General features: G+C 39.8%; 1 protein-coding gene across 9 annotated transcripts in view; it reads right to left on the bottom strand.

The window, feature by feature from the left end:
• Positions 1 to 27,910, bottom strand: part of LIMS1 (LIM zinc finger domain containing 1) — a 68,287-nt gene continuing 40,377 nt past the window's right edge. For 5 of the 9 annotated variants that reach the window (XM_066313733.1, XM_066313737.1, XM_066313734.1 and 2 more), the window contains exons 2-11: positions 17,398 to 17,557; positions 12,092 to 12,158; positions 9,169 to 9,289; positions 8,171 to 8,320; positions 6,815 to 6,965; positions 5,926 to 6,018; positions 4,478 to 4,526; positions 2,327 to 2,402; positions 1,880 to 2,071; positions 1,427 to 1,503 (exon numbers count right to left, since the gene is read on the bottom strand). In XM_066313733.1, coding sequence (XP_066169830.1) covers positions 1,924 to 2,071; positions 2,327 to 2,402; positions 4,478 to 4,526; positions 5,926 to 6,018; positions 6,815 to 6,965; positions 8,171 to 8,320; positions 9,169 to 9,289; positions 12,092 to 12,158; positions 17,398 to 17,557 — 1,015 coding nt within the window. In that variant the 3' untranslated portion in view covers positions 1,427 to 1,503; positions 1,880 to 1,923. Of the gene's footprint in view, positions 1,504 to 1,879; positions 2,072 to 2,326; positions 2,403 to 3,305; positions 3,399 to 4,477; positions 4,527 to 5,925; positions 6,019 to 6,814; positions 6,966 to 8,170; positions 8,321 to 9,168; positions 9,290 to 12,091; positions 12,159 to 17,397; positions 17,558 to 19,764; positions 20,211 to 27,910 lie in introns of those variants that run through there. The other 4 variants (XR_010742983.1, XM_066313728.1, XM_066313729.1 and 1 more) reach the window with 4 other exon arrangements.

Raw genomic sequence — 27,910 nt, 5'->3', positions numbered from 1 at the left:
CAAGATTTAATAACATGGCCTTTATTGATGACACAGGAAAGCAGATGTTTTAAAGTAACTAATTTTTCATAAACAGGAAAGAAAATTTTACTTCCTGTTATGTAATTACATAAAATCTGTTTAAGTCACTAATGTAAAAAAGTAAAAAAAAAATGTTTGCATGCTTCGTACCATCAAGAAGACCTAAGTAGCTGTATTTTCTATAAGACAGGGAAAAATAAAACAATTCAGCATGAACACAACTCAATTGTATAAAACAATTAAATGTATGTTACCAAGAATTTCGATCATTTGTAAGCTCAGTCCTTGAGGATGGCTAAAGAAGTAGATCCTAGCAGGATCAAACCTTGCATATTTACACTCAGAGGTGTAAAAGTAATATTGCCAGTTAACTGAAATATGCATTTTCAGTATTGTTCTGAAAATCAATGAGGTTTATAAGCTAAATTTTAAATGCAGATGTTCACATTTCAAATACTTCTTGCATCCTGTATAATTAAGGCAAAGTATGTTATCTTTTGAAAATACCTTCTATATAGTTTCTGCATAAAAATATGAAATAAAATATAAAACTATATATATTTAATGGTACACTGTTATGTATGGTCCAGCAGAATAAGGCACAAAAAGTAAATAGAATGCAAAAGCATATATAGGAGTTAATGTGTTATTTTAAGTGGAATATAGCAAAATTCAAGTAGTTCTAAGTATGCTCATTTCTTGCAATAGGAATACATTTTTTATTTAAGTATCTCATGCTAAGCCTGATGTAGAAAACATCATGTAAGCATAATCTATCATTTTTATTATTTTATGTGTGTCATTTGTACAGTGGCTATATTTAGAAATCTGATAGTTTTTAAACTATCTGAAACAAGACTCCTTAAAGAGACAACTTCACCTGAAATCCAATTGTGAATTTTTCCATGAGGCAAAGCAGACTGGTTTCCTCCTGCCCAAATCACTTGAACTGGGCAAGTTTTGTCTGCATGCTTAATACAAAGGTTAATATTCTCACAAACATAAATGACAGTACACATCCCTAAAGTTGGGCACATTTTCACAGGTGGTGTTCACATGCAAATTTTCTCTCTCTGAAGAGTTCCACTGAGAATTAGTGTATAAAATAGGCCACCTGCATCAGTCCAATGGCATTATTGGTCAGAAATCTTTCAGGTGAGCTGGTATTTATTTTGGAAGTATGGTCTGTTTGTCAACTAGTAAGCATACGTATATAGAGAACAGAGAATCTGAATATATGTTGGGTTGATAGAAAGCATGCATCAGCATTTGTTGTCTGACTGCAGGCTCAAAGCAACAACTCCCCTCTCCCCCCACAAGAGTATCCGTAAGATTTTCACAAAGGAAGAGGAGAGTAGATGAAGTCTTTACTTCCTTCCCAAAGTTTCAGCTAATTTCTTCAGTCTTTTCTTCAGCTCTAGAGGAAACTTCTCGTAACACTTTTTGCAGACAGGCTTCATATCAAACTCAACAAATTTATTCCTAAAACAACAAAGCAAAAGAAACAAAGTTTTAGCAGATGAGATAGTGAAAAAAATAATTTAAAAAATCTCCTATTAAATGTGCACAAGCAAAAAATTAACCCCCCAATTTATACAAACACATTAAGTTACTTTTACAAGTTATATACACTGCAGACAGTGATTACAATACCCTGTTAAGTGATGCAGATTTTACACAAAAGCCCATATTTATTAACCGTGTAATTTAGAAAGCCTTACAAACCTAATTTTAGACTAAACACAAGATAATGGAATAACAAGTTAGTATTTCAAGCTGCAGTTGTGTGAAAGATGTTTTGGTTTGGACTGCCATAAGTTCATGCAAAAGTGCAAAAAAAAGCATCCTTAGGACTAACCAAAGAAGAAAGGAGCCGAGGTGACGGTGAGAAGGAAAAGAAGTTTACAAACAGATTGGCTTTTTCTTTTTCTGCTTCTCTTTATCCTTAGCTTCACGTTCCCGTTTGGCAAGTCGTCGCTTAAATTCATCTGGCATTTTCTCATAACAATGTTTGCAGACAGGTTTTAGATCAATTTCAACAAACTTATCCCTTTAGAGTTCAACAAGAAAAAATAAAGGATGGAATAGGAGAAGAGTTAGGAAGACTAACTAAAGGAAGACTGAAGAGGCAGCTGAAAGAGATGGAAAGTACTAAATGGAGCAAGAGGAAGAAAGAGGCACTTATTTCCTGAATGCTGCTTACATGTTTTTCATACAGTAACAGCTACACTGTAGTAGCAACATCTACACTTGGAAGAGAACTACTGATATGTGTTGAAGACATCACACTTATCCATAAACTTACTTGAGGGTTAACTTAGTGTTGCAAGTTGAACAAGCGAAACAGTTCACACACCATGCCTTATTCAGAGCAGACACAACTAGGGAGATGGGAAAAAAGAAATCATTACCCTTACCAATGAAAAAACCCAGCGATTACAAAGATTTTAAGCTTACATATTCATGAGGTGTGAAGACATTCATTTTTGTATCAAGTATTAAAGACTGTAACAATAACATGGCCAGACTGGCGAGGCACATTTTTAGAGTGTAATGAAGCAGGACTGTGAAGTATTGATACAGCTGTCTCTGAGGCAAGACCAGCTTAACCTATTTCTGCCTCCTATTTTTTGCTTCCACTTCATCTCATATCCAGCTGATCTCCGGCAATGGTTCTGTGAGGCCGGGTTCCAGCTTAATCAGGAAATCCTTCCAGCTGAAGAGCAATCCAGCACAATTGTGTTGATGTTTTATTCAGTTTTATTTCTCAGATCCAGTTCAGACTGCACTGCAATCAACAGTTGCACTTGCTCAACTGAAGAAAATGTGAAGCCACCAGCCAGACATTGCTGGTAAATCAGTAAGGTAAAAAAAAATGGACTTTTTTTATTCTTTGCTTTGAAGAGAAAGTAACTATTCCCTATTTGTTCTGTAGGTAAATCCAGTTCCTGTTCTTTCTCTCTTTCACTACAGCTTTCTAGTTTTCCCTGCCAAAATACTCCTAAGTTAGAGAATGCAGGAAAATATTTTTCTTATAATGTTTCTCTCACTCAGTCTTTCAATGTTTTTCTCACAGTATTTTGTCAACAACAAGGAGAACCAAAGCATTGTCATGCAGAGGAGTTTTCCTGCACTATGGGCCAAGTATGTCCACAGATACACAGTTATTCCACTGTTTTCCAGAATAATACTAGACAGGTGAAAGTCTCTGCTCCCAAGCAACCTCAGTAATGCAGTCACAGAGACCCCCCCTGAAAAACTGCTGCTACAGGTATTTGTTTTACCTGACAGAGAACAATACTGGATACCAAATTTGTGACAGCTGACTCAAAATTTGTTTGCAGAAATGAAAGAAGAAATGTAATTGAAGACATACACTGAAAAATAAAGAAATTAGTGTGTACTGTATTATTTTGAGTTCAGAGACCAAAACTTACAATATGGGCGTCAGACTATGTGGTGAAAGGTGAGAATAATACAGAGATATAGTTATCAGCATTTCTGCTCATTCCAGTAGAATTTTCCTGAAAATGGGGACTCTTTCCTCTAAAGCATATTGGATTGTCATTCTGCAGGCATAGTGGAACCCAGAAAATGTAGGGAAAGCATACCTACAGAATGTATGTCTTAACCTATAGTTACATGACTATAAACTAGTTTGTGTCTCTTTTTGAATGTTAGAAGCTTCCTACTACTTTGCTAATGCCTTTGACTTAGATGAGGCTAGCATAGTATTTACATTGGACAGGGAAAATAGACACATAATGTCACATTATTTCAGGTAGAATAATTTGCTTTTGGCATTTTATCAGAAATAGTTCTCAAAAAAAAACCAACCTCAAACCCACCCCCATCTCCCAGAAAACCCAATAAAACAATAACAAAGCAAACAAATTACTTCCAGTTTGGCCTTTACAGGGCATATTTCCAAGTGTGATCATTCCTGGTTTTGTGACATTATCATTAACCTAGATTTTCAAAAGACAGGTGCTTGCAATAGGTAAATACCTCCAGGATTCAAACTGACCTAATGGGAACAAGGCATTTAAAAAAAATTCCTAAGATGTCTTTCAGTATCTAAATATTTTTTCAATTTGGATCATGATCCATAGATTCATTTCTGGAGATGCCTGTATACTCCTTCTCACCCTTGCATGTGTTCTTTTTTGAAGGTGGTGTAGCAGGAAGCCATTTCTGAGCATCTTCCAGCATCCCTGGCCTCTGCATGTCACTTAGGGGTTTCACAGTTCTCTTTGGCCATGGGGTGGTCTACCATCATCTCGTGATGGTAGATTTTCCTACTATTTGGTCTCTGATGAATCAGCTCTAATTTAATTTCTGGTCAGGAGAACATCTGTTTTTGTTTTAATGAAAACCAGGCTGCTTCCCCTTTATTGTCACTTTTAAAGAGAACTTCCATCAAAAAGGAACATTAAGGAAACAGAAAAGTGCTTACCATCTCCTTCAATCACACGGTTGCAATGGAAACAAACATCACCAAACAGCTGAAGAGGAAAGAGAAGTAATAAATTTTTAATATAGTGATTTTATTGAGGGTAACTTATCAAACTAGCAAAATAACTGTATTTCAGTTGATGGGCACAATTGCTTTCCTGTTTATTCTAGTGAAATAAAGAGAATGCTGGCAAGTCTGGTTTGGTTCTCCAAATACATTTTGCATCATCTCATCACAAAAAGTCCTGATAATATTAAAGATGAAAACATTTATCTACCTTCAATTCTCCGTAAGTATGATTTGGTTTTGTTTCACGATTTCTCTAATCCTGAAGATTTGAAATAGTTGGTGTCATTGTTACTAACCAGAAAATGTATCATTTGGACTTACATGCATGACTAAAACAATGTATTACAGTAAATGTAAGAAAATGTTTTCTTTATTAGGAAAATTTCAGACAAAAAGTATTAAATCTTTTTCCAGGTTTAACATTTATTCACAATATAGCAAGAAGTGCCAAAAACTTCATGTATTTTTTCTAACTGTAGTAGTTAACCTAGGGAAAGACATCCACTCTACATTCAGCTCGTTTGGTGTACAGACTTGGCCCATCCCAGCTGCAATGCTATTACTGTGAACGTCACAGCATTTACAGTCTGCAAAGGTGCCAGCACCAATCATCTGCCCTTCTCACTAATGACCAACTAAGAATCCATCTGTAATTAGCAGATGCTGTACAACTCCCAAGTGTAACCTCTCCTCATGTATTTATGTAAGCAAGGGAGGTGAATGTAACGTGACACAGATGGCTTCCAGAGAACAATATGCATCATGGGGCTAGACTTCCCACCCAAGGGCGCCTGGAGATGGGAGGTACTGCCACACCTAACTTCTACATAAATGCAAGTGGTCACTAGAGGGTGTCTTCTGACAAATTTAGTCTTGGAAGTCTTTATCAACCTAATTAATGACTGAGCAACAGCATATATGAACACAGTGTCTTAGAGCAGCAGCTGCAGAGAAACCCACGCCACTCACTGGGGCCTCCAAATGCAGTTAGTGGCAAATCATCTTTAATTCCTTAGGAGAGATTAGTTGTCATTAGCTGCTCTGATCCACAGACACGTCAATGCCCTGTAACAGCTCTACTTAAGAACCACTAAGCTTGAAGAACAACTTGATACTGATTGTCCTGGCCAGCCTTTGTAAAATATCTCCAGTTTTCTTTTTCAATGCCACACATTGAAACACATTAACAGTTTTATCAATGAACAGATGAATAGGGAAACTTGTATAAATTAAGGGCAACAGAATATATGCTAATAGCCATTACACCCACGGGTGCCTTTAACAAGACAGACGGATGTCCATGGTTTTACATCTCTATGTAATAAAACCAATTTGTGGGTTTACCAAGTAATGCTATTTTTAAAAATATGTAACTTTACCTGATTGTAGTGGGTTTCACAATACGCCAAGCCTTTTCTCTCATAATGACGATGACCCAGGAATGGCTTTTCACATTTTGCACAAACAAAATGCTACAAAGAAAATTACAATACATTTTTTTATCTTTTGGAAGTAACGTTATTTTTTCTGGAAACCAAACTAAACATGTCCACTACTTGAACATGGCTGAAGTTTACTGAGCCATCTTGAAAAGCAGAATTAAAACTTTTGTTTCTACATTTAGACCATTAAAATGATATTTCTTTTAATGTCTTCAACATTTCAATCCAGAAGTTACAAATAAAATCAAGCAATGGATTCTCATTTTTTATCAATGAACAAAATTAAGAGTTATTAAATAATCTGTATTATCATCATGCCCTTGTGAAGAAAGCACTTCCTAGAGGAGACTCGCAAAACAACAGAAGGAATAAACAATTTATCTAATTAAAATGGAACATGTGGAACTACGTCTCATATGTGGCCTTGAAATACGAACTCTTACATGAACTGTTAAAGGCATATATACATGGCAGGTCACTGTGGAAAACCTAAGGGTATTATCATGCTTAGTAACATGGTTGCCACAGATTTGACTGCCTTTCCACATGTACTGCTTGGAGCTCTGCAGTTTTCTTTTGTAAGGACCTTGCCATGCTTCCTTTCATTACTGATTTTAGTTTCACAGTCAAAGCTCTCTGTAAGGTGGGAAATAAGCCCTGTTTCACAGTGAAAGACCAGCCACAATGAGGTTGAAGAGGGATTTGGAGAAGGCAGTTATAATCATTGCTGCAAACTTTGAGAATCCTTTCATTGAAATTGATCAGCAAAATCACAGATAAATATGCTAAGATTTGTAAGAGAGATTGCATAGCATCTCATGTTTACCTCCACATGCCACTGTTTGCCCATAGCATTCACCACACGGCCTTCAATTGGTCTCCTGCATGCCCCACAGATGGGGACACCCATTTTGTCATGGCACGGTAAGCAATAGAGTTCTCCTTTCAGCTCCCGAGCATCAGCAGTAAGTTCCTTGCTGTTCAGAAGTTAATGAATGGAGACGTTGAATAAAGGCACTCAAAAATGTCAACCCTTAAGAGTTTCTATTCTCAAGTGAAAAGTGAAAAACGAAGTGAAAAAAGAAATTCTGCATTTGCTTTAGAAATTATATTTACACTACAGTAATGCAGCAACATCAAATATAATATAGTTGAACACAGTTCAAGCCTGATCACAGTAAACTGAGAACAGGCTGCAAAGCGAGGTGCACCCAGTCTTTCTGGAAACAGCTACTGAGCTACTGTCATTCTGCTTAAGCAGCACAAATCTGTGTGTGAAAGCTGCAGACTTTTGGTTTATATTCTGGCACTTATCACCAGTTTATTTTAGATTTGCATAACTACAACTGAAAATAAAATATAGTCCTCGACATCTAGTTACATTTTCCTTGTATCAAACTTCAGAGAAAGAGAACTACAGACCCACATGAGCTACACACATTCATTTTGCATGGCAGAATCTTATGAACTCTATTTTTTGTAATTTGCATTGTTAGATACTAAGAACAGCTAAACCTTAAAAGTGACTGTAATCACAATTCTCAACTGGTTGCCACTGATATAACACTACCCACTGTTACACAAATCAGCCTTTACTTTGGTGCTGAAATAGCAGCTTCCTTTGCAGCAGAAATAAAAAACTAAGAATCCATGCTATGTCCTGCAATACTCCATGCTCCAATGCTTATCCTAGATCTCTGCATCAGTGCAGGATGTAGAAATGTGCAGTTTCATGTGCTGCAGTTGCAGAAGACAATAAAATGAGATGGGAGAAGGCTTCAAAAAAGGCAGGCTTTAAAAAGAGAACAAAGTTTGGACTCTGTTCAACTAAAAAAACAAAAAGTAAAAAATAGGCAAGATAGTAATTCAAGCAACAAAAGATAATCACTTCTCCCCTCCTAGCAGAATAGTGAGCTATCATTTCACTACTACAGAAATAGCATCTGTGTTGATACTTTGTATTTTGTAAGGTACTGCCTTGTCCTGCAGAGTCCAATCTTTCTTTAGTCCCCAGCAGATCAGCTGTTGTTTGAACCCCACCAAGCCAAAAGCAGTAACACATATCTGGCCACAAGACATCCAAACCCCCTCTTGTCAGCTGTGCAGGACAAATTTTCACTTTAAATTGATGAAGCAAATAAACCCAGCATTTTCCTGTTTCCCTTTGCAGAACTCAGGTTACCTGCAGTTTGCACAGTTGAAATGATCAGGGTGATAAGGATCATTTTTGAATATGAGAGGCTGTTCATCAATAATGGCATGACACTTCTGGCAAATGTACTTTCCCAGGCCTCTGGCTTTTTCCCTGTTATGGCAAGGACGGCAGAGATGTCTGAAAAGGCATAAAAAAAGAGACGTAAGTATTGCTATCAGGTACTACAGTGCAAAATATAAACCAAAAATCTCTCAGAACCTCATTTCAATCAACTCTTTTTCAAGTCTTGTTAAATAACTTCCTTGCTAAGGCAAACCAAGTCCAAAGCACCAAAATGATTGCCCAAGTTCAGGATGATCATTTAACTGTCTATCACCACAGGAGTATCCTTTCTTCAGCTCTTCTAAAGCTGTGTTGAAACACAGAAAATGAAGTTTCTAGTAGATTCGCATTGATGAATGTTTTACTTTCAAAATCTTAAAAATTTAGAGTGGAAGCTGGATGAGCACACAGGTCCTACTTTTACAGATAATTCTGTATATTGTATTATACATAAGGCAGTGGCCATATAATCCACTTGTAAAGCATTTTTTGTATCCTAGCTGACAAAAATATCCTACTCTGTGAAGGGTCCTACTAAACATTAAGCAATTATTAATAAATATGGTGCCAAACTAGTTCAAACTTAGAGAACCAAGTTGGAAAAAGAAAGTAAACATTTTTATATAAAAAAAAGACAATGCTTCTGTATCTGAATGATTTATCTTATTACATACAACAATGGCTCCAAAAGGTCACTGGGTAAAAGAAATGTTTGCCATCAAATTTAGTGCTCAAGTAGGTAAAATGTTAATATTTTAAGATACCCATTCTTGGTTTTGGCATCACTCTTAGACCTTCTTCTCACAGAAAATACTTCAGTTGCTCCATGCAAGTGGAAAGTTTCAGGAACCAAAACCTCTCAGTCCCACTTATTAGTTAATTTAATTTATGATCATGTAACAAAAAGAAGGGTGGAGATTTACCTGCCAGCGTTCTTGACAAATCCAATATCAGCCAGTACTACTTGGCAGATATCACAGCAGAAGCACTCTGGATGCCAGCTATTGTTCATGGCTTTAATAACACGACCAATAATGAATTCACCTGTGAGAAACACAACACCAGGATGTAAAATACCATTCTAGACAAACATAAAAGTAACACACAAATGAATCACTACAATGACTACAATCAGCATTCCTTTCCTTACCCCAAAATCTGGTAGGACACATTGCTTTCAATATCGTAGTTCTGAGTCCAAACCCTGGAATTTGTGTTTGTTTTTTAGTTTTTTGTTATGGGTCAGAAGAAAACATCTTTGCTGATGGAGGACCTTCTGCTCTTTACATACTTGTCCTTCTATATGATCACTCCACCTTCTCTTTGCAATAATCCTGTTTTAGTCCCTTCACTGGTTTTACTTATTTGTTCTCAAGCTGTTAAGAAATTTATGGAGTACTTCATATAATAAGGGCTTTCTTGTCTCCTAATCATCTCTCTCCTTCTTTTCTTTAAGAGTATGACAAATTTAACTTGCCACATAGCAGGGGTTCCTACTCCACGAGGACCAAGCCTTGAAGGTATTCTATACTCAAGGCGCAACAGAACTGAACTTGAGTGGCTGTGGACCTCCTGCAAAAAAACCCCAATAGAGTCCAAATTCAAAGGTGCAGTGAAGCTGCAGAACAGTCTATCTAACACACACATCTTCTGGCCTCCCACAAGGAGTCCTGTCCCATAAGGCATTAAAAAAATAATGTGAGAACAAGTGTTTTGAATGCACAATGTGACTACTGCACAGGCAGTGGGGTGATGTCCATCATACGTGACTTAGTTGTTCTCTATGCTGATGGACAGTGTAGCCAGGGGCTTTGAGCAGTGCAAAATGTGTTAGGAGCTCAGCGTTCCAGTGCTGTCAGAGGCTGAGGTCTAGCTTTGGAGAACAACTCCAAGAGCTGCCAAAGGGGAGCAATCAGGCAGGTAACTGATGTGGGCAGTAACATCCAGCACGTGACTCTGTAGCATTCCTATAAAGTCATGGCTTTTCAAGAACAAAATCCAATGGACTCCAGACACGTCAGGAATGCTCAAGGCCTCATCATTGACAACAGCCCCATTGACTTTGTCTGTGTTTATTAAGTACAAGCAGTTAAAGCCCAGTTCTAGGCAAGACCTTGAGAAGGTTTTAAGGGAGCTGGCAATACCAGGAGAGGGGCAGGAGAAGGTAGAGCTGTGCCAACTGTGCAGGAGAAATCCTAGAGATAGGTGTTGGGAAGATGAATCAGGGAAACCTTATAAATATGATTGCTTAGCAAAAGATTCTGAAAATATGAAACCTATAATCAAAATAGAAATGAAAGCTTACTGTGAGTTGTAGGATAGCGAGTCTTAGTTACTATATAACCTGAAAACAATAGCCTAGCTAGCTGAAGGAGAATCCCTTTTGATTGAACAATACCTTTCTGCTCGCTAAGGGATCCAAAGGTCAATGTAGCAAAACCGAAGTTTAAAGAGTAGTTTTTAGAGTTTAAAATATAACACAGTATGGTAATGTAATAGTTCTTATAGGCTGTATGTAGATTCTATAGGATTTTGTGTCTTGTATGGTTAGTCACTGTAAATTAGAATATTCATCACAAAAAGAGATATAATGTATTGTAACAAGGATCTTGCTCCCTTACCTCTTACTGCTTCTCTCTAACCCCTATCCTTTTCTCCTGCTCTTACCTCTCTTACCTCTGGCTCTTCCCCCTACTCTTGCTCTCTCTCACTGCACTCTTCCCCCCGCCACCTTGCTCTCTCGCTCCCTTCTCTCTTAGCTCTCACCCTGCTGTTCTTTCTCCCTCTCTCTTTGGGACTTCCCTTCAGCCGAGGTTGGTGGCTGAAGGCAAGGCCCTTTTACCCATGACCCTTGCAATAAAACCACATGTTTTAGAATATCTCAGGTCAGCAGAGTTCCTTGTCCCTGCCATCCATGGATTCCCCTACAGATAGGCAACATAGCTCCTCACAAATTGCCACCAACTCACTTCTTCCTCTTTCCCTGTTCACATCTGCAACCTTGAATTCATAGTTCCACAACATTTGCTTCCTTGTCCCTTGGGGTTCAACGCTGCCCTCCAGAAGAGGAAAGGCCTCACTGAGATAAATGAAACTTTTAGCACCTTGCCAAAGGTGGCAAAGAAACACAAGGACTTCTACAGCAGTTTAGGGAGTAATCAAATGGTGACTTCCCAGCTCTGGCCCAGCAAAATGTGTCTCACACAGGGGAAAAAGAAGACATGCAAGTGATTACAGCACAGCAGACACAAAGCATCGACACCAACGGTGGCAAATAAAAAGCAGCCCTCAGTATCATTTAGGACGGATGCTAGACACTGAAACCTGAAAGGTATTTGGTTCAAAAAAATGAGTGGGGGCCCAGGTGCCCATCACTTGATTACAACACTAGATTATTGTCTCAGCTTCTGTGAAGTAGAACAGCACAGGTCCGTTACAAGAGTCAAAGCAGATGACAAAGTCTTGTTCCAGGGTTTTAGCTACATGAGAAGGGACAAATGTCAGCACATGGATATAAATAATCAGGAGCCATGAATGGTGTATGCAATCAGGAATTTATGAATGGTCTGTTCATTGGATCATTGGCTCAGCAGCTAAATTACTTACTAAATGAATGCAAATTTAATTTTTAAATCCTACTGGTTTATGACCTTTAGAAAAAGCAACTCCGCAGTTTTTATGAAGTCTAGCTCATTCCTGAAGCTCAGATGAACATGATGAACATGAGCTCAGCTCAGCTGAACATGAACACCTCTCAGAGAACGGACACAAGGGCAGCACATCTTCCCCCAGCGACACTCCCATTTGTGATCAGTGTGAAGTATTTCACCTTAAGTTAAAACTTACCACATTGATGGCAGCAAGGGGCAAAAAGCATTTGAAAATCATGTTCACAGTATTTCCTCCCTTCAAACTGCAAATAGAAAAGGATCTGAGCATTAGAGGGATGAGAAACATGACTTAACATAAATGCTGTGTTTCCAGATACAATTAGGTACTTAAACATGAGTGGCTGAGCAAAAGAAACCCAGACCATGAGCTACATGTGCTAGGCATTACATCCACCCACCTTAGTTCACCTACTACTTAGCATGTAGTGTTAATAACATACCATTTCTCCAGTACTGCTGAGAGTGTAAGGCATTTTCTGTAACTCATTTACATCACAAGAGACGTTTGAATTTTGACAGACTACTGAAACTGAAGCAACCAAGCACATTCTGAGCAGGAAATTAGCTAACAAACAGCCTTGGCCAGCAGGAGGGGGGAAGCATTTTTCCCAAAGCTATTTGATGTCTTCCTCTCTCTACATTTCCTGCCAGAATGACCCAGCATACCAGAGGAAGTACATATGATGGAGGTTGGGGTAGGAGGAGCACCCAGAGGCAGAAGTTTTTCCAATTAATGGAGCAGTTCAAGCCAAAATGTGAAGGGAAGTAAGCTTTTTTCCTTCATGATGCTTATTTCATAGAATCATAAAATCATTTCTGTTGGGAAAGACCCTCAAGATGATCAAGTCCAAATATTGAGCAAAGTTCACTACATCGATCAAATTAAATTGATTTTAAGAGATTTGAATTTTATCAGCTTAGGTAAGTTCAGCTACAGTTCAAGCTCTCATTGAAAAAAACCAAACCCCTATGGAATAAAAAGATTCAACAGCACTGCACTAGCAGCTTAGCCTATGAAAGAATATGTAAAAACACGTAGGCAAATATGTGCTGAAATGAAGGGAAATGTTTAGATAACTTCAGGCACCATTATTATTAGACACAAATTCCAATGAGCATGTCAAAACCACATAGACGATATTAGGTATGCCACAAAATGTTTGGATTTGAATGTCTCAGTTTAAACAGTGGAACAAGGAGGACAGCAGGAAACTTTGCTCCTTTCTTTTTACTGGGCCTAAGACAAAACCAAGTGAATAGCATAAAATAATATTCACAAAGTAAGGTTTTGTGCATGAACAGAAAATACAGAAATGTGTTTCAAGATCACCTGTTGCATAATATGAAATTACAAGGATTGAGTACAATATAAATATAATAAATACTCTTGCAACTGGCAGGATGGGGATCTAATAAAACATTTCACTAGATATATATGGTTATAAAATTCCTGTGCCCAATCTGAATTGCACCTATTAGGAACAGAAAGACATTAACTCAGTACAGACCTTTTCAGAAGTCTCTGCCAGAAATTTATCAAGTGCTATTCCAGTGTAATACTCTAAAACAGATTACTTTTTAATTCTGGCTTTTAGAAAAATAATAATTGAGAGGTACAGGGCTATGACTTTCTCAAGGAGCAATGGAAATTGCTGGTTCATTGTGAATTGTGCTTGCTTCCTGCAGGATAAAATCCTTTTCAAACTGAAAAAAACCTGAAAGCTTCCTGTTCTGTGTAAACAGGTGGTCCAGTGGGGGTGCTTAGGTTTGCTTGAATTTCAAAGCCACCACATGTTGATCTGAACAGACCAAACAGGTTTTCTTCCCCTTTTGTTTGCATCAGGCAAGTTGATTTCCATCCAGTCTTGTTTATATTTTCAACCTCTCTGCTCCTTTGTTCTGCCCTTTGTGGATGACCCAGCAGTTATTATCAGAGAAATCCTTGAGCTTCTGTAACAAATCTTAAAGTACATCGTTTAAAAGCAAGGTCATTTCACTGTTGTATGATGAAGGTCCATGAGGTAAATGGTTCTGCATAAAACATCTCATTGTGAGATAACCTCCAGCTTACCTGCATATCTAACTTAAGTGGAAAGTCATGCACAAAGCCTGAGACTTAAGAGATTGTTTCTCTAAGGCAGCCTTTGATAAAAAACATTTTAAGAAAACACTCAAGGTACAACTGGAATAGAAATAAACATGACCATCTGTTCTGCCATTAGTATAGGACTGTGCACTGCTACCTGTAGAGAAATGCTACAACAGCAGCTCAAGGGAATACACGCCTTCAAGGTGGTGGAGTAGAAACGGACCAGAATTGCTACCACTTCACACCTAACAGCAAAGAATGAAGTTTGATAACTCTACTGGAATGTGCTTGTGCTAATTTTTGTTTAGATTGAGTGTATACAAAAACTTGCTAAAATGATGTTACTGAACAAACTGGAATACAAATCAAATATACCATACCCACAGTTTCTGTGCAGCATTAGGCAAACAGCCCTCAGGAACACAAACTATAATTTCTAACTCAGGCTCAAGAGGACATCCACAAAACCTCTGCTATGCTGTGCAGACTCTAAGCAGTGGATTGGTACCACTTTTGCCTGTGAGTGACTCAGCTGCAGTGCCAGACCACAGCGAGCTGTGCTGATCGGGGTGCTTGCAAGGCAGCCCAGAGACGAGTCCTGCAGCACAGGAGACCTCTTCCACCCCCACCCATGGAACACAGCGTGAAGGCTTATCACGGCAGCGTTTGACAACAAGTGTGATAAGCAGCTTAATGACTAACTGGGGGAACCCTGCAAGGCTTGCAATAGGCAGGGGAACAATATTTGTCTTCCTAATTGCAAAGAGCTGGAAATCATTTCCAAGACATACTAGCTTAGCTAAACCGGGCACAGAGTAAACACTGCTCATGCTGGGCAACCAACAATGCCTGTGTTTACCCATGGGAACCTGCTCAGAAAAACACATTACCTGGCCACACCTCCAAACACATCCATCTTCTCAAAGACTGCATTAAGCCAGTCTGATGAAAATGTCCTTTCTGTCTTTTCAGTCACTGTTTTTCTTGACAGTGATACAGATTATCTCAAGTCCTCTGAGCACTGTCAGCCATTCCTGAGCACTCACAAACCTAAGCCCATCTTCTACCTGCTCAGAGCTTTCCTTCCTCTCACAGAATGGGTCAGGTTGGAGGTAGGGGTCATCTGGTCAAACCTCCCTGCTCAAGAAAGGTCATCCTAGAACACACTGCACAGAATTGCATCCAGATGATTCTTGAGTATCTCCAGTGAGGGAGACTTCACAACCTCTCTGGGCAACTTGTAGCAGTGCACAGTAAAGAAGCTCCTCCCCATGATCAGGTGGAACTTTCTGTGCATCAGTTTCTGCCCATTACCTCTTCTTCTGCTGCTTGGCACCACCAAGCAGAGCCTGGCTCCCTCCTCTGACACCCTCCCTTCAGATAATTATGTACATTGATGAGATCCCCTCTCAGTCGTCTCTTCTTGAGTCTGAACAGGCCCAGCTCCCTCAGCCTATCCAATGTTATTTTACCTCTGTAGTAATTGTGACAAGAAGTGTCTATCCAAACTGAAACTTTCCACTTTCTACGTAACATTTCTCAGCCTACCCAGCCTGAAAAAATCCCCTAGCAACGTTAGCCAAAACATGTTTAGCACCCAGTATTATTTTCATTCCCAGGACAATCTACTGGCACTCACTTCTGACTTACTGTCTTTGGGAGCAGCATGTTTCAGTAAGAGAGTGTTCAAGGACCAATCATCATGAATATGAATGTTAACAAGGTAGCAGTAGGAAGCAAAATGCCTACATCCAGTATGTCCAAGCACCACTAGGATGCTTGCCTCTGCCACTGAGATTCAGGTATGGCCACCCATGAGCAACAGAGAAAGATTGCAACATTCCTGAACTAGGCCCAAAAAGTAGGACTTGCTTTCTGCTGTAGTCTCCCCTAGAAGACACAGGTTGCATAGAGCATGGTTTCCCAAACTTTTATCTTTAAGGACCATTCAGCTTTGTGAAAGAGGTCCCTGAAATGTCTCACTGTTTTTTGAGTCAGAAAAAGAATGAATAATATTCATTATTTAGAGAAAATACATTTTACTGGCTTAAGACAATTTTATTAACATAATTACAAATATTTTAGCTTTGAAACATTCATATCACTTTGTATTTCTTCAGGTCTTAACGTGTCAGGATGGACTTTTTACCAAGTCAGCTCAGTATATATTAACAATTGTAATGCAACTTGCTAAGTATCTTGGGGGGGGTGTTCTTTTCTTCCTATTTAATTAATTCTGCCTTGCAGCTCACCTTTTGATGTCTTACAGAACACCAGAGGCTGATTTACTACAATTCGTGTAACACTATCCCTAGAGCCTTTTGATCCTCAAACAAGGTGAGAAAAAGCAGATCCCTAGGAATCCCCTTAGCCAGTCTCTTTTACAATCCACACTCCTCCCTCAGTCTCTCCTCATCACCACATAACATGCCTCTGTAAAATTAGAAATGTTTCTGTGGAAGATAAACTATTATGCTCTTGCCAAAGGATGAAACCTGTATGTGAGAGCACAGAATTGTTCCTTTTACACTCTGCTCATTTTCCTTTTCACATATATGACATAAATCCTGTAACTGCTACCCTAAGATGGACTGTAAGCTACTCAAGCAGGGCCTTATCTCTCTGACAGTAATTCCCTGTCTCATACCATCTATTGTTCCCTATACCTATCACTTCGTGTTTTATGAACCTGTCTAGAGCTTTCACTAAAGCCACTTTGTGCTGAGCCACATTTTGAATTATAGGGGTACGTAAAAGGAAATGAAACCTATACCAGAATACCCTCCTAAGCTGAGGCATATCAACAGAGAGCTGAGAAATATGAATGGGATCAGGTTTAAACCCCTGAAAGTGTGTTAAGAACTGATGATTTCAAATGCTATGGACTGTTAAATTTAAGAGTTCATCTTATACTGGCCCTGTCTGGTTTGAATCACAGCATGCTCACATACAGATCATCTCTTCTCCAATGCCAAGCTGGACTCACTCAACTCAGCAATAAACCTCCTATGGACCACAGGATGCTGGGATTTCCCTTTATATGACTTTCTCCTCTAAGAAGCATGTTTTCTCTGTATTTCTGGTATGATTCACATCAGATTCACAAATTTCAGGGAAAAAAATTGCACTGAGAAAAAAGTCTCCAGGAGTTTTTCTCCCAGTGCTGATAACATTAAGGTCCATATTTAAAGAAGGTTATATACATTTATGCCCTCCAAATTAGCACAGAAATGCTTCTGGTCTTTTCCTCCCTTTACTGGGCACACTCTTTCAGAGCCCAGATTCTCCCATGGGACTCTCTAAGCTATCCACCTACCTGTAGCTACTTCTGCTATGGGAATGAAGGCTGAAGAGGGGGTGTGGGGACAGGAGGGGTCCTCTGCCCTGCTTACCTCATAGAAGAGCCCTTCAGGGAACTGCTGAAAGCATTGGGCGCAGACGAAGCACTGCTCGTGGTACAGCTCACCATTGCTGTTGACAATTTTTTCGGCAGGGGCAAAGCCGCCCCTGCAGCGCTCGCAGATGGCGTTTGCAAGCGCGTTCGCCATGTTGCTGTCATTAAAAAAAGAAACAAACAAAAAAAGAAATAGAAAATTAACATAAATAGAGAACAGCGGTGCTTGTGGGTCTTTTCTCTCCCAAGGCCAAACTGCATCACCCTAAGGCTAAGCTGCTCAACACAAGCTTTTCAATGAACTTCATGGCTTGTGGCGTCTCCTCAGAAATAAAACTACCAGTTCTCCCTGCTCCTCAACTCTTCAGAAACAAAATCCCTGTGACGTGCTCTAATTAATTAAAAATCCTAAAGAGAAATGTTGTCACGACAGACACATTTACAGTTTTTTTATGATGAAAAAAGACAGGCAATTCAAAGTACTATAAAAGTTATGAAGCACATTTAAATTACTGAAAACAAGGCAAATATTAATGATTGAGGACTGGCATCACATAGGAAGACATAAATGATTTATTGTAAAGAAATTCCTAATTCTAAATATATATATATATATATGATGGCATTAGTTTTGAGCTCTAAATAAACAATGGGAAAGAGTGTGCAGGATCTAGTCTGGCAGATATTAATGAAAAACAGAGTAGGTAAATAAATACCCTTTATAAGAGCTCTGCATAGCTTGAAGTCATTTTATAGATTTAGTTTGAAGTCATGGGATTTTTGATTGGTTTATTAGGGTTTATCTCAGGGAGCTCAGCTCATGTGCCAGCTCATAGCCCACTCCAGGGCCAAGGGGGAGGGTGGGAATGCTTTGGCTGCCCCACTGTGATCCACACACAGGCCAACACAAGCTGGTAAACCCATGCCAGGGATGCAAAGAAATACTGAAACAGCAACCTTGGTTGCTTCTCACAGGTGCAGGACCCAAAATATGGCAGTGTGGTAGCTGTCCACATCTGAGGGGAGACAGTATTAAGGCTAGAAAAAGGCTCTTTTGATTTTTCCTTTGCAAACATTTTATCACTCATATCTAGACTTTCAAAGCTCTGCCTTTTAGGATCACTCCTCTACCCTAATATCACGTGGTAGCTGAGAGCAAATATAGGGCAATGGTCTAGTTTTATTACAATCAGAGGTCAGCTGACAAAACCACTGACTCAAAATGTATTTGAAAGGTTATTAGACAAGTGACATTATTTGAAACACATGTGCATGCATGCACACATTTTGATACAGCTATCACGCGGCATATGTAAGTGCAGAGCCTGCAGTCCTCTGCAAGATACCAAGCCTTTCTTCTTATCCTTCCAAGTGGGTATGACTTCTGGGCTCCCACCAAGTTCAATAGGAATTGAATTAATTCCTTGCACACCATCCAAGGGAGCAAGCAAACACCTAGCACGTGGTTCAAAACGGAATGTGTTTTATCCACTTCTTACACTGTCTCATGGAAGAGTCCTACACAAGGTCACATCTGACATGTTATTATTAGCTGGCACTTTTTTTCTCTCTCTCTTGATCTTTGTAGATGAGGAAAAGAGTAACTGCCATCCAAATATCCACTGCCCTCACAGTGAAATAAGTGAGCAAACCTCAGATGAAGATCAGATGCAGGATACATAACAGACCTATGGACAAACTGGAGTGACTGTACATATAAACTGTGATCAACTATAAAGCTCACTAATCATCTTCATGAACTGTGTATGCTTTCTGTGGGACAAAACCTCAGTCAATTTCCCCATCCTCCTTATCAATCTAAATGAAGAATAATCCTAAGAGAAACTGGGATATTTCATCATCACTTCAACACTGCTCGAGCATTAAGGATGTTAGAGCACTGCTGTATGTAAAGTATAATCCAAGCAAAAACACGAAACAAAGTTCAAAACCAAGTAAAAACAAAATTTCCTTCTTCAGGAAAAAGTGCTTCACTTTGAAACACATCATATATGCAAAACTAGTGAACTATGTAATACTTCTGCATTAATGAAGCAGTTTATCCATTTTCCCAGAATAACCAGCAAATAACCTGAAGGCAGAGAGACTAATTCACAAATTCCAACACCATTTCTACTGCTATTAAAAATTTCTGATGCAATTAATGATGAAATTTAAAGTAACAATTCAAATTTTCATTGACAGTTACAACTGGCAATGTTTCAAGCAGAACAGTGGCAAACGTTGGATGAGAGAACAACTTGCACAGCCTGAGCCTCAGATCTCAGATAGTAAAATACATTATGTACAGTACACCAGTATTGTCACTGCAGTTACACCCCGAAGCTGAACAGAATGAACTTACAATCTTGCATAAAAGTCACAAAACTCTTTGTAGAGTTTTGTTTCACTGTGCCTACGTTGCAATTTTGACACTGGTTTCTCGTCTTCATTTCCTGCTGAGTTGTGAGCATCAGGAGCGATCTTGTACACAACCTCTTGATCCTCTGGGATGGGGTACGGCTGAGCCCTGCGCTGGAAATCCATCTCGCTCTGATTGCTTTCCCGGGCGTATATATTCTATACTTATACTGCAAAGAAGCTGTAGCCAACGTCTGCAAGACAATATGCTGGACTTCCCCTTGTTCCAGTGAAGTGATTTACTTTCACAGCTCCGTGTCATGTAGCTGGAGCTACTCAGCACCCTGCTAGAGCTTCAAGTTAAAAGTTCAGCGGCAGGGCTGTGAGCCTGTCACACTGAGATTTACTCAGGCTGGCTGTGCACAGAGAACACTCCCCTGCCAGGCCCTCATGTAAACTCGGATGCTGGAAAGGGTCTTTGCTGCTGGCTGCTGACAGAAGCTGCCCAGGACAGCTGTGGTGTGAGTAACCTACATGAGCAAATAGGTTCACTACAAAACTTGTCTGCAGTTTCTTTCTGCTGAGGGGGTGTGGAGGCAGAGTCTAATATTATTTTATCATGGGCAAACCAGCAGTGGAAAGCATGAAGAGAAGACTCCTGTCTCCAGGTAAATATTGCTTTAATGCTATAATGCGTTAACTACATGGTAAAAATGGCCTTTAGTGCTCCACTTGTACCCTCTAAGTTATATGGTGTTGAATTTATCTTTAGGTGTCTTTCCTCTTGTCAGTACTTCAGACAAGGGGTAGGTACAGGCAGATAGTTTGACTTCTGTTGTGTTTCTCAGGCTATTAAGGAAACTGACAGGCATGCCATAACGGACAATATATGAAGGAGGAAAATCAAAGCTTTATTTCCAGTGACGTCCTGCATTTAGAACAACTATCCAATACAAGAACACTAACTGAAGTAAGATTTGCAGCTAATAATTACACTCCTTTAAGCTCTCCCTATTTGAAGCAGAGTGCTTGTGGTAGATGTGGGATATTTGTCTTCCTGCACTTTTTAACAGCAGAAAAGGAAGGCTTTTGGGAAGCCCTCCTGAGTAACTAACTTTTGCGTTGAACTGTCTCAGCCTTGTTAGCAATCAGTTGAACTGCAGAACTGCATGCACTTTGTGCTCATGACACACAGGACACCGGTAACTGAAGAATCTGCTAGTATGTGAGGGGGCATGAGGAAGAAGAGGACTACAAGGAGGAGATGAATGGAAACAAATAGAGAAACTAGAAGATCAGAGAATCACAGAATGATTTAGGTTGGAAAAGACCTCAAGACCACTGAGTCCAACCATTAAACTAATACTACCATATTCACCACTAAACCATGCCCCTAAGTGCCACACCTACAGATCTTTTAAATACCTGCAGGGATGGTGACTCCAGTGTTTGATATTTCCATGAAAAAGTTTGTCCCCATCTCCAATCTAAACCTCCCGTGGCACAGCTTGAGGCCATTTCCTCTTGTCCTGTCACAGGGTATGACAGAAGCTCCAGTCAAGGCTACACTTTCCTAATATACCTGCACCCTCCTAGGACCTACCACGGAGGGTCTGGTTGATGATGGGTTTTGGCCATGTATCTCACCAGCAGCTGGGACAGCTTGCTCACATGTGTACAGCAGCCCACATGCCACTGTCCATGCAGGCCTGAGCTTGCACACAGCCACCTTCTCACAGCTCAGCCAACACAGCCCTACTGCTGCTTTTGCTGACAAATTTGTGGAATGGGTTTGGTCAGCGTCTTTCCTTCACTTCCCCTCAACAAGGAGCAACTCCCCAGGCAAGCTATTTCCCTGCTTATTTGCCTGTCTGTAGGTGCAATTATTCACCCTATGCCAGAGCTACCAGGAGTCACAAGCTCCAACAGGCTAAGGAGGCTGCACCCTCACCACTGACACAGCCTGGCTGCAGCTCAAGCCCTATTTTTATGTCACAGGGCAAGCTCCAGATGAAGCAATGCTCAGGCTGTAGCCCTAGGCCACAAAGATCTTGCCAGAGCGCCACTGCAGTCCTGGAACAAAGGGTTTCTGCATTCTCTGGAGCATGAGTGATGAAAAAGAGCAGTGTCTGCCAACAGACATGCAGTTATAGTGATGCCAGTTCTTCTTCGTCTTGCTTCCCAACACTTTCTGCACAGGTCAATGCTGAGCTTCTGCGGGTATAAAAAACTTCAGCAAGACTGACTGCAGTGGACTGAAAATGCTGATTCATCCAGGATTAGTGCAAGTGAATGAAGCCACTAAGATAAGAAACAGCAAGTCAGCCTATCTCTTCCTCTTACCACTATTTTCTCAACAATTCCACAATTCTTTTCCTGTATTTTGTCCCAGATCACAGACAATTCTCCTGGGAAGATGCTGCTGCAAATGGAAAGTGCCCTGTAGAGTCTTTCTCCTGGTGGACTTTAGTCCTGGTGGACTACTAGAATTCTTGCAGTGACCTGAAATCCACAGGTGACCAACATGGCTGGAAGCCACTTCTGCTGCCTCGTGTCCTCTTTGGTCAACAAGAAAACATTTGCTTGCTTTTTCAGCTTGCTACTGTGCAATCTTCTGCATGGCTGTAGCAAAGCAAGTAGTACAGCAAGTTAGTGCAGTAAGATGTCCACCCAAAAAGCCTGGTTTTATCTTCCTAGTTTTTTTTCAAGAAGTCCTTCATATGTGCAATAAGTAGAAGCTGCCTGGTTCTCCAGTCATATTACCATTTTTGCTGGTGTAATGATTCCAAATTTCCTCCATTAAGAAAGAAAGGAGTTTGACAGGAGTTTAAAAAGGGCCTTTATGCTACTGAAGGAAAACACAGCTTCTACTGTGAAGGTCTAGTAATCACAAATCAAGACTAGCTTTCTCTTTTCTGACATTTTGCAGGAGGCATGCTGCCAAGATCTGAAATACATTGTTAAAAATACACTGCATTTTCATTAGGGAATTCTAGGTTACTCTCAGGTGAAGCTGTCTCCATGGGGAGTGAGAAGTATGTAAGGGGTTGTTTTGCAACAGCAGCTCCCCAGAGGCATTCCTTGAGATATGGGACAAAATACACCAGACTGTTGTTAAAGATGCAGTGTTAGGGAGAAGAGAAAAGGGAGTTGAGTGTTTAACTAGAAAAGGTAGGTATGAAAGAAAAAGACAGTCTCCTCTTGGCACACTGAGGATTTTACCAGGAGCCAAAACTGGCGGTAGGGAAGGTGCTGAAGGAAATGGTAGAAGAGGGAGGGAGAAGTGTTCCACTGTGGTTACCAGAAGGGCTTTGGTAAACAATAGCTAAAATAGATGCACTGCCTAATCCCTGCTGAAGGATGGCTGCCGCCTCACTCCACACTGCTTTCTGTGGACGCCTTTCCAACCTGGCTGCCCATGCCAGCGGCTGCCAGGGGCAGACAGGGACTCTTACAGAGACGGCTCGGTGGCCAGCCAAGCCCGCTGAGCATGTCACTCCGTGCCACAAATAGCCTTGTGCGGAGCAGTGACGGCTCCAAACAAGGTGCTTGGCAAAGGTAGCTGCTGCTTGGCAGCCTATTTGTGCCACCGTGACATATCGCTGCGCCGCCGGCGCTGCCCCGAGGCCGAATGGCCCATCGGGACAGGCGGGGAGCATGAGTAAGCACAGCGCATCCCACCACCGCCCTCACAGGTACGTGTGGTTTCGTTTTAACGATGTATTAACAGATGCCAAGCAGTGACTCTCACTCGCAAAATACAGAAACAGCCTAGAACAGAAGTTTGGCTGCAAAAGACGCGTGGGCTTGCAGTGCCCTGCTCTGATTTCTCCACCAACATTTGAAAGCACTAGTTGACCTTTTGTGTTTTTTTTTTTTTTACTGAAATTAAAAACACTCTTGAGTTCTGGTTGCTGCAATTGTTTATCTCTTAAGCAATAAAATACTTTCCATGTTAAGCTGGTCTCCTAAGGCAGTTTGAAAGAAGGTATGAATCTTTTATATAATTCAAATGCACATTACAGGTAGGATTTTCACATGTGCTCAGCACTGCCTTAACTATTTTTTCTATTAAAAATTATAGAAAACCATTTTGAAACCACTGCAGTCAAAGTGAGGTGAATTCTGAGTGCTCCTGAAAGTTTCATTCTTTAGTCTTCACCTCAAAATGCATAATTAAGCTTATGTGGTGGGAGTTTAAACAGGGCGAACAAAAAGGCAATTCTAATTGTTTCATATCCTTCAGTATAAATATATTCTAGTATAAACATGTCCAAAAAATGCTTTGGTCTCCACAAACGGAGAAGGTTCACATTCCATCTCTCCATAAGGAAGTAAATATAACTGGAATAGACAGATAAGCTGCACCTTCCCACACAAGGTTTATCAAGTCATTCAGGCACAGCAAAATACCAGCCTCTGACAGAATTTGTAGAAAGGGAGAGCAATATGCAACTACAGCATTTTCCTGTTATAAGTAATATTTCAGAAAAGTATTTTCTTCCTGCTGGTTACAAGTATTACCAAATGAACCCATGCTCCATGTAGATCAAATAATGACTTCTGTGTACAGATATTTGATACTCTTTAAAACATCCATCTCTTCCTCCCCCACTACTGGTTTCTTTAAATCCTGTGCAGACAGGAAAAACAAAATAAACACAGTATCATATATGAGAAGCTCAAGAACTCCAATCATTTTGTGTTCCATGAGACACAGTATATTATTGGTTATTCTTGAAATTTGCACCCTGTGTAGTCAACTGCATGCTGACTCCATTATGGTATCCAAATTCCTCCAACTCTATAAATTTGGAGGATTATAAATCCTCAATAAAGGATGCATTTCATAAAACATTTACAGCCTCATTGCCAATTTAAGAATAACAAAACAATAAATAGAATAATAAGAATATTGTTATTATTGTTATTATTATTATTATAATTAAGAATAAAAAGGTCAGGCACTCAGTACTAGGGGCTGTACATAAAATGTTCCTGAGACGCTTGCTGTGAAAAGAAGCATCTTTTCAAGGGGAAAGAGAGAGGACCAGATCCACCAAGCTCCAAAAAAGTGACAGGACAAGAAGAAACAACCAACTTCCAGTTGCATCAAGGGAGGTTTAGATTGGACATTATTTTTTTTTTTTTCATGCAAGGGAGTGTCAAGCATTGGAACAGGCTGCCCAGACAAGTGGTAGAGTCAACATCCCTTAATCTATTTAAAAGACATGTAGATGTGGCACCTGGGGTCATAGTTTAGAGGTAGACTTGGCAGTGGTGAGTTATTGGTTGGACTTGATAACCTTAAGGGGTTGTAACAACCTAAATAATTCTGTGATTCTAAAATGACGCAGTAACATATTTCTCTTTAGGTTAATGGTTTCCTAGCACCAATATTCAGTTCATGTCATCTGTCACTGACATCCACCAAAAATTCTCCACTGAATCCTCAGCATAACGGCAAATGCCAGCTTGACTCTGCCTGAGTCATCTGCCTGCACTATGTGGAACCAATGTTTTGACAAGCTGAACACCATGACCCAAGCAGTTCATCCAGGAGCTATAATTAATACTATGACTCAAGTACACCCCAGCAATCAGGAGAGACTTCCAGTTCATCCATGCAGCTCCTTGTAGGGCAGACAGAACGGCAACACCAGGCTTCCCAGCTCGCAGCAACATCCTTATTATAGTCACATCTCCACTGGAGATACCATGCTGAGGACTGACCTTCAGCTTTAGTAACCTGCATGTCACATACATTTTTTATTATTACTTTATTACTATTAATCTCTACCTTCAGCAACATAACCTTTTCTCACCTTCATTAGTTTGAGCTTCTATATGATGAAGTGCAAAGTTTTTCATTGCCTGAATTAATTAATTTTGAGCAGAAGTACAATGTGTTATAGAAAACATTTCAGCTGTTCCTCTTCTCTCACACACATACCAAACTGTAATTATTAGTCACTCCAGGTTTTGGTTTCACATTCTTCTCTTCCTACATTCACTACAGCATCACCTGTCTTTAAAACCTACAGAGGATGGCACACAGCTAAGCCATCTGCAGTTAATAATGCAGCATGAGATAACAGCCCTAATATTCAACTGCCAAGAGAACAACCAGAAGCAGTTTATGTTCCTAAGACGCAAAAATGAGTAATGTGTCGACAAATAACTGTAACACAAAATATCATTTTGACTTCATTACGACAGTCTTAACATTTAGGGTAATGCAAATGAAAGTAACTTGCACTTTCATTTACTTAAAATATAAATGTACTTTATATTTATTAGCTATTCAATGCTAGTAGCACACCTGTCAAGTAAATATGAATGAATTTCAGTAGCAGTTTGCGCAAAGCAAGATGTCCACGCATTTTTCTAGCAGATGGTTTGGCAAGGTTTTTTTAAGCCTTTTTGTCAGGTTTTTTTAAAGTAATGGTTTCTGTCCCAATACCTGACTAATCCTCAAAGAGTAAAGCAGCAGTGGACAGTTACAGTATCTATCATAACACTTAGGAGGGAAGAAGACAGAAATTACCCCTTTCAAGAATATAATACTGGGATCATCCAAAAGAACAGCGGGGTTTTTGCCTGACAGAAAAGAAGCAAAGGAAAGAGGAAAGATGGCAGCAGTTTGCGCTTTCAATTAGAGGGGTTTGAGCTTTGCCAAGCCTCCATCTGCTTTGCTACATACCTTGGTGTAATCTGAGGAGTAGCTCTAGAAAACACTTTAGCAAGCATTTGAGTTTAAAACTACACAATTACTTGTACATTTCAGGCAAAATTCATAACCTGCAACTTGGTAGTTTATGGAGTTATCTTATTCTGAAGCTGTACTACTACAATGTCCTTTAAAAAGTATATATATATATTAGGACCAGCTTTGCAATGTATCAGAAATATAGGGTATGCTTCACTTCAGTTTCTGAAGTCAGTCAGAAGAAATGTACAAAACGAAATGTGAAAAGCCAAATATTGTGCAGGACAAATAGCTTTCAATGCAAACTTCCCTTACTGGAACAAGGAGACCAGCCACGGCAAGGCTTGACTCTGTGGCAGTCCAATAGTTGCATAGTAACAGAGTTCCAAAGGTAGACTCACCTTTGGATCAAGAACTTTATGATCTATGAAGAGTGTGGCATGCATGGATTTCTCACACTAGAAAAGACAAACATCATTTCACATTTGCTCTGCCTTTGGCCACTCATTCCTTGCTGGAACAGCTTGAATGTTTTGAATCTTTAATTTAAAAAAGCACAAACTGAGAAATGCTGCCAGGTATTGCTATCTGTGTCTCCCAGTATGTGACTTCCTTTGAGGCTAATAGTAAAAAGTATTTAATTCATTTTTTTTTCTAACTCTATTATGGCCATTAGGGCAGCCAGAAACCGCAGAGGAGCTACAAGAAAATATGTCACAAAAGTCAAAAATCAAATTTCTCTTGCTGGACAAAAGGCTCCAAAAGATCTGAAAGGTTCATCTATAAAGATACATCACAGGATGACAGAATCAGCTGGCAAAATTGAGCAGTATCATCAAAAAACACTGCTCACAGAGCATTATATATGAAGTCATCATTTCAGAATTCTACCAGCAACTACCTGAAATGAGAATTTTTACAAAGCTGGAAGATACAAAGACGAAAACTGAACAATGGCAGCCTAAAGCTGCTATGACAAATCAAGCAAGAATCAAAAAAACCAACCCACATAACTATGTGAACTACATGATCAGATAATACACATGAAAACTTAGAGCACTGAGTGACTTAATAAATGCCCTGAGATTGCTGGGTGCAAGGCAAGACCAGAGGAGTTAATTGAAGGAAAAAACACTGAATGCCACAAACTCTATAGGAAGTCCCTGAGCCACATCTGGCAGCAAGCTGGGGTTACTAGCAAGGCCAATCCCATAAAAGGTTCACTCTTTCCTTCTACCTCCCTCCACAGGCATCAGCCTTTGGCCATCCTCAGAAGCAGCATACTTAGCAAGCTGCTCTCATGCCTGGAGAGCATCATGTGAAAGGCTCATGGTCCTGAGGACACTGTGCTGGTTAGCTTCAGGTTTCCTAGAACAGCTCAGAGGCCTCAGGAAAAAAAAATTAAAAATATACAGAAAGGGAATCCAAGCTTACAACCTTT

The sequence above is a fragment of the Sylvia atricapilla genome, chromosome 2 (genome assembly GCF_009819655.1).
Source record: "Sylvia atricapilla isolate bSylAtr1 chromosome 2, bSylAtr1.pri, whole genome shotgun sequence".
Lineage (NCBI taxonomy): Eukaryota > Metazoa > Chordata > Aves > Passeriformes > Sylviidae > Sylvia > Sylvia atricapilla.
This window is presented reverse-complemented; position numbering and strand designations above follow the sequence as displayed.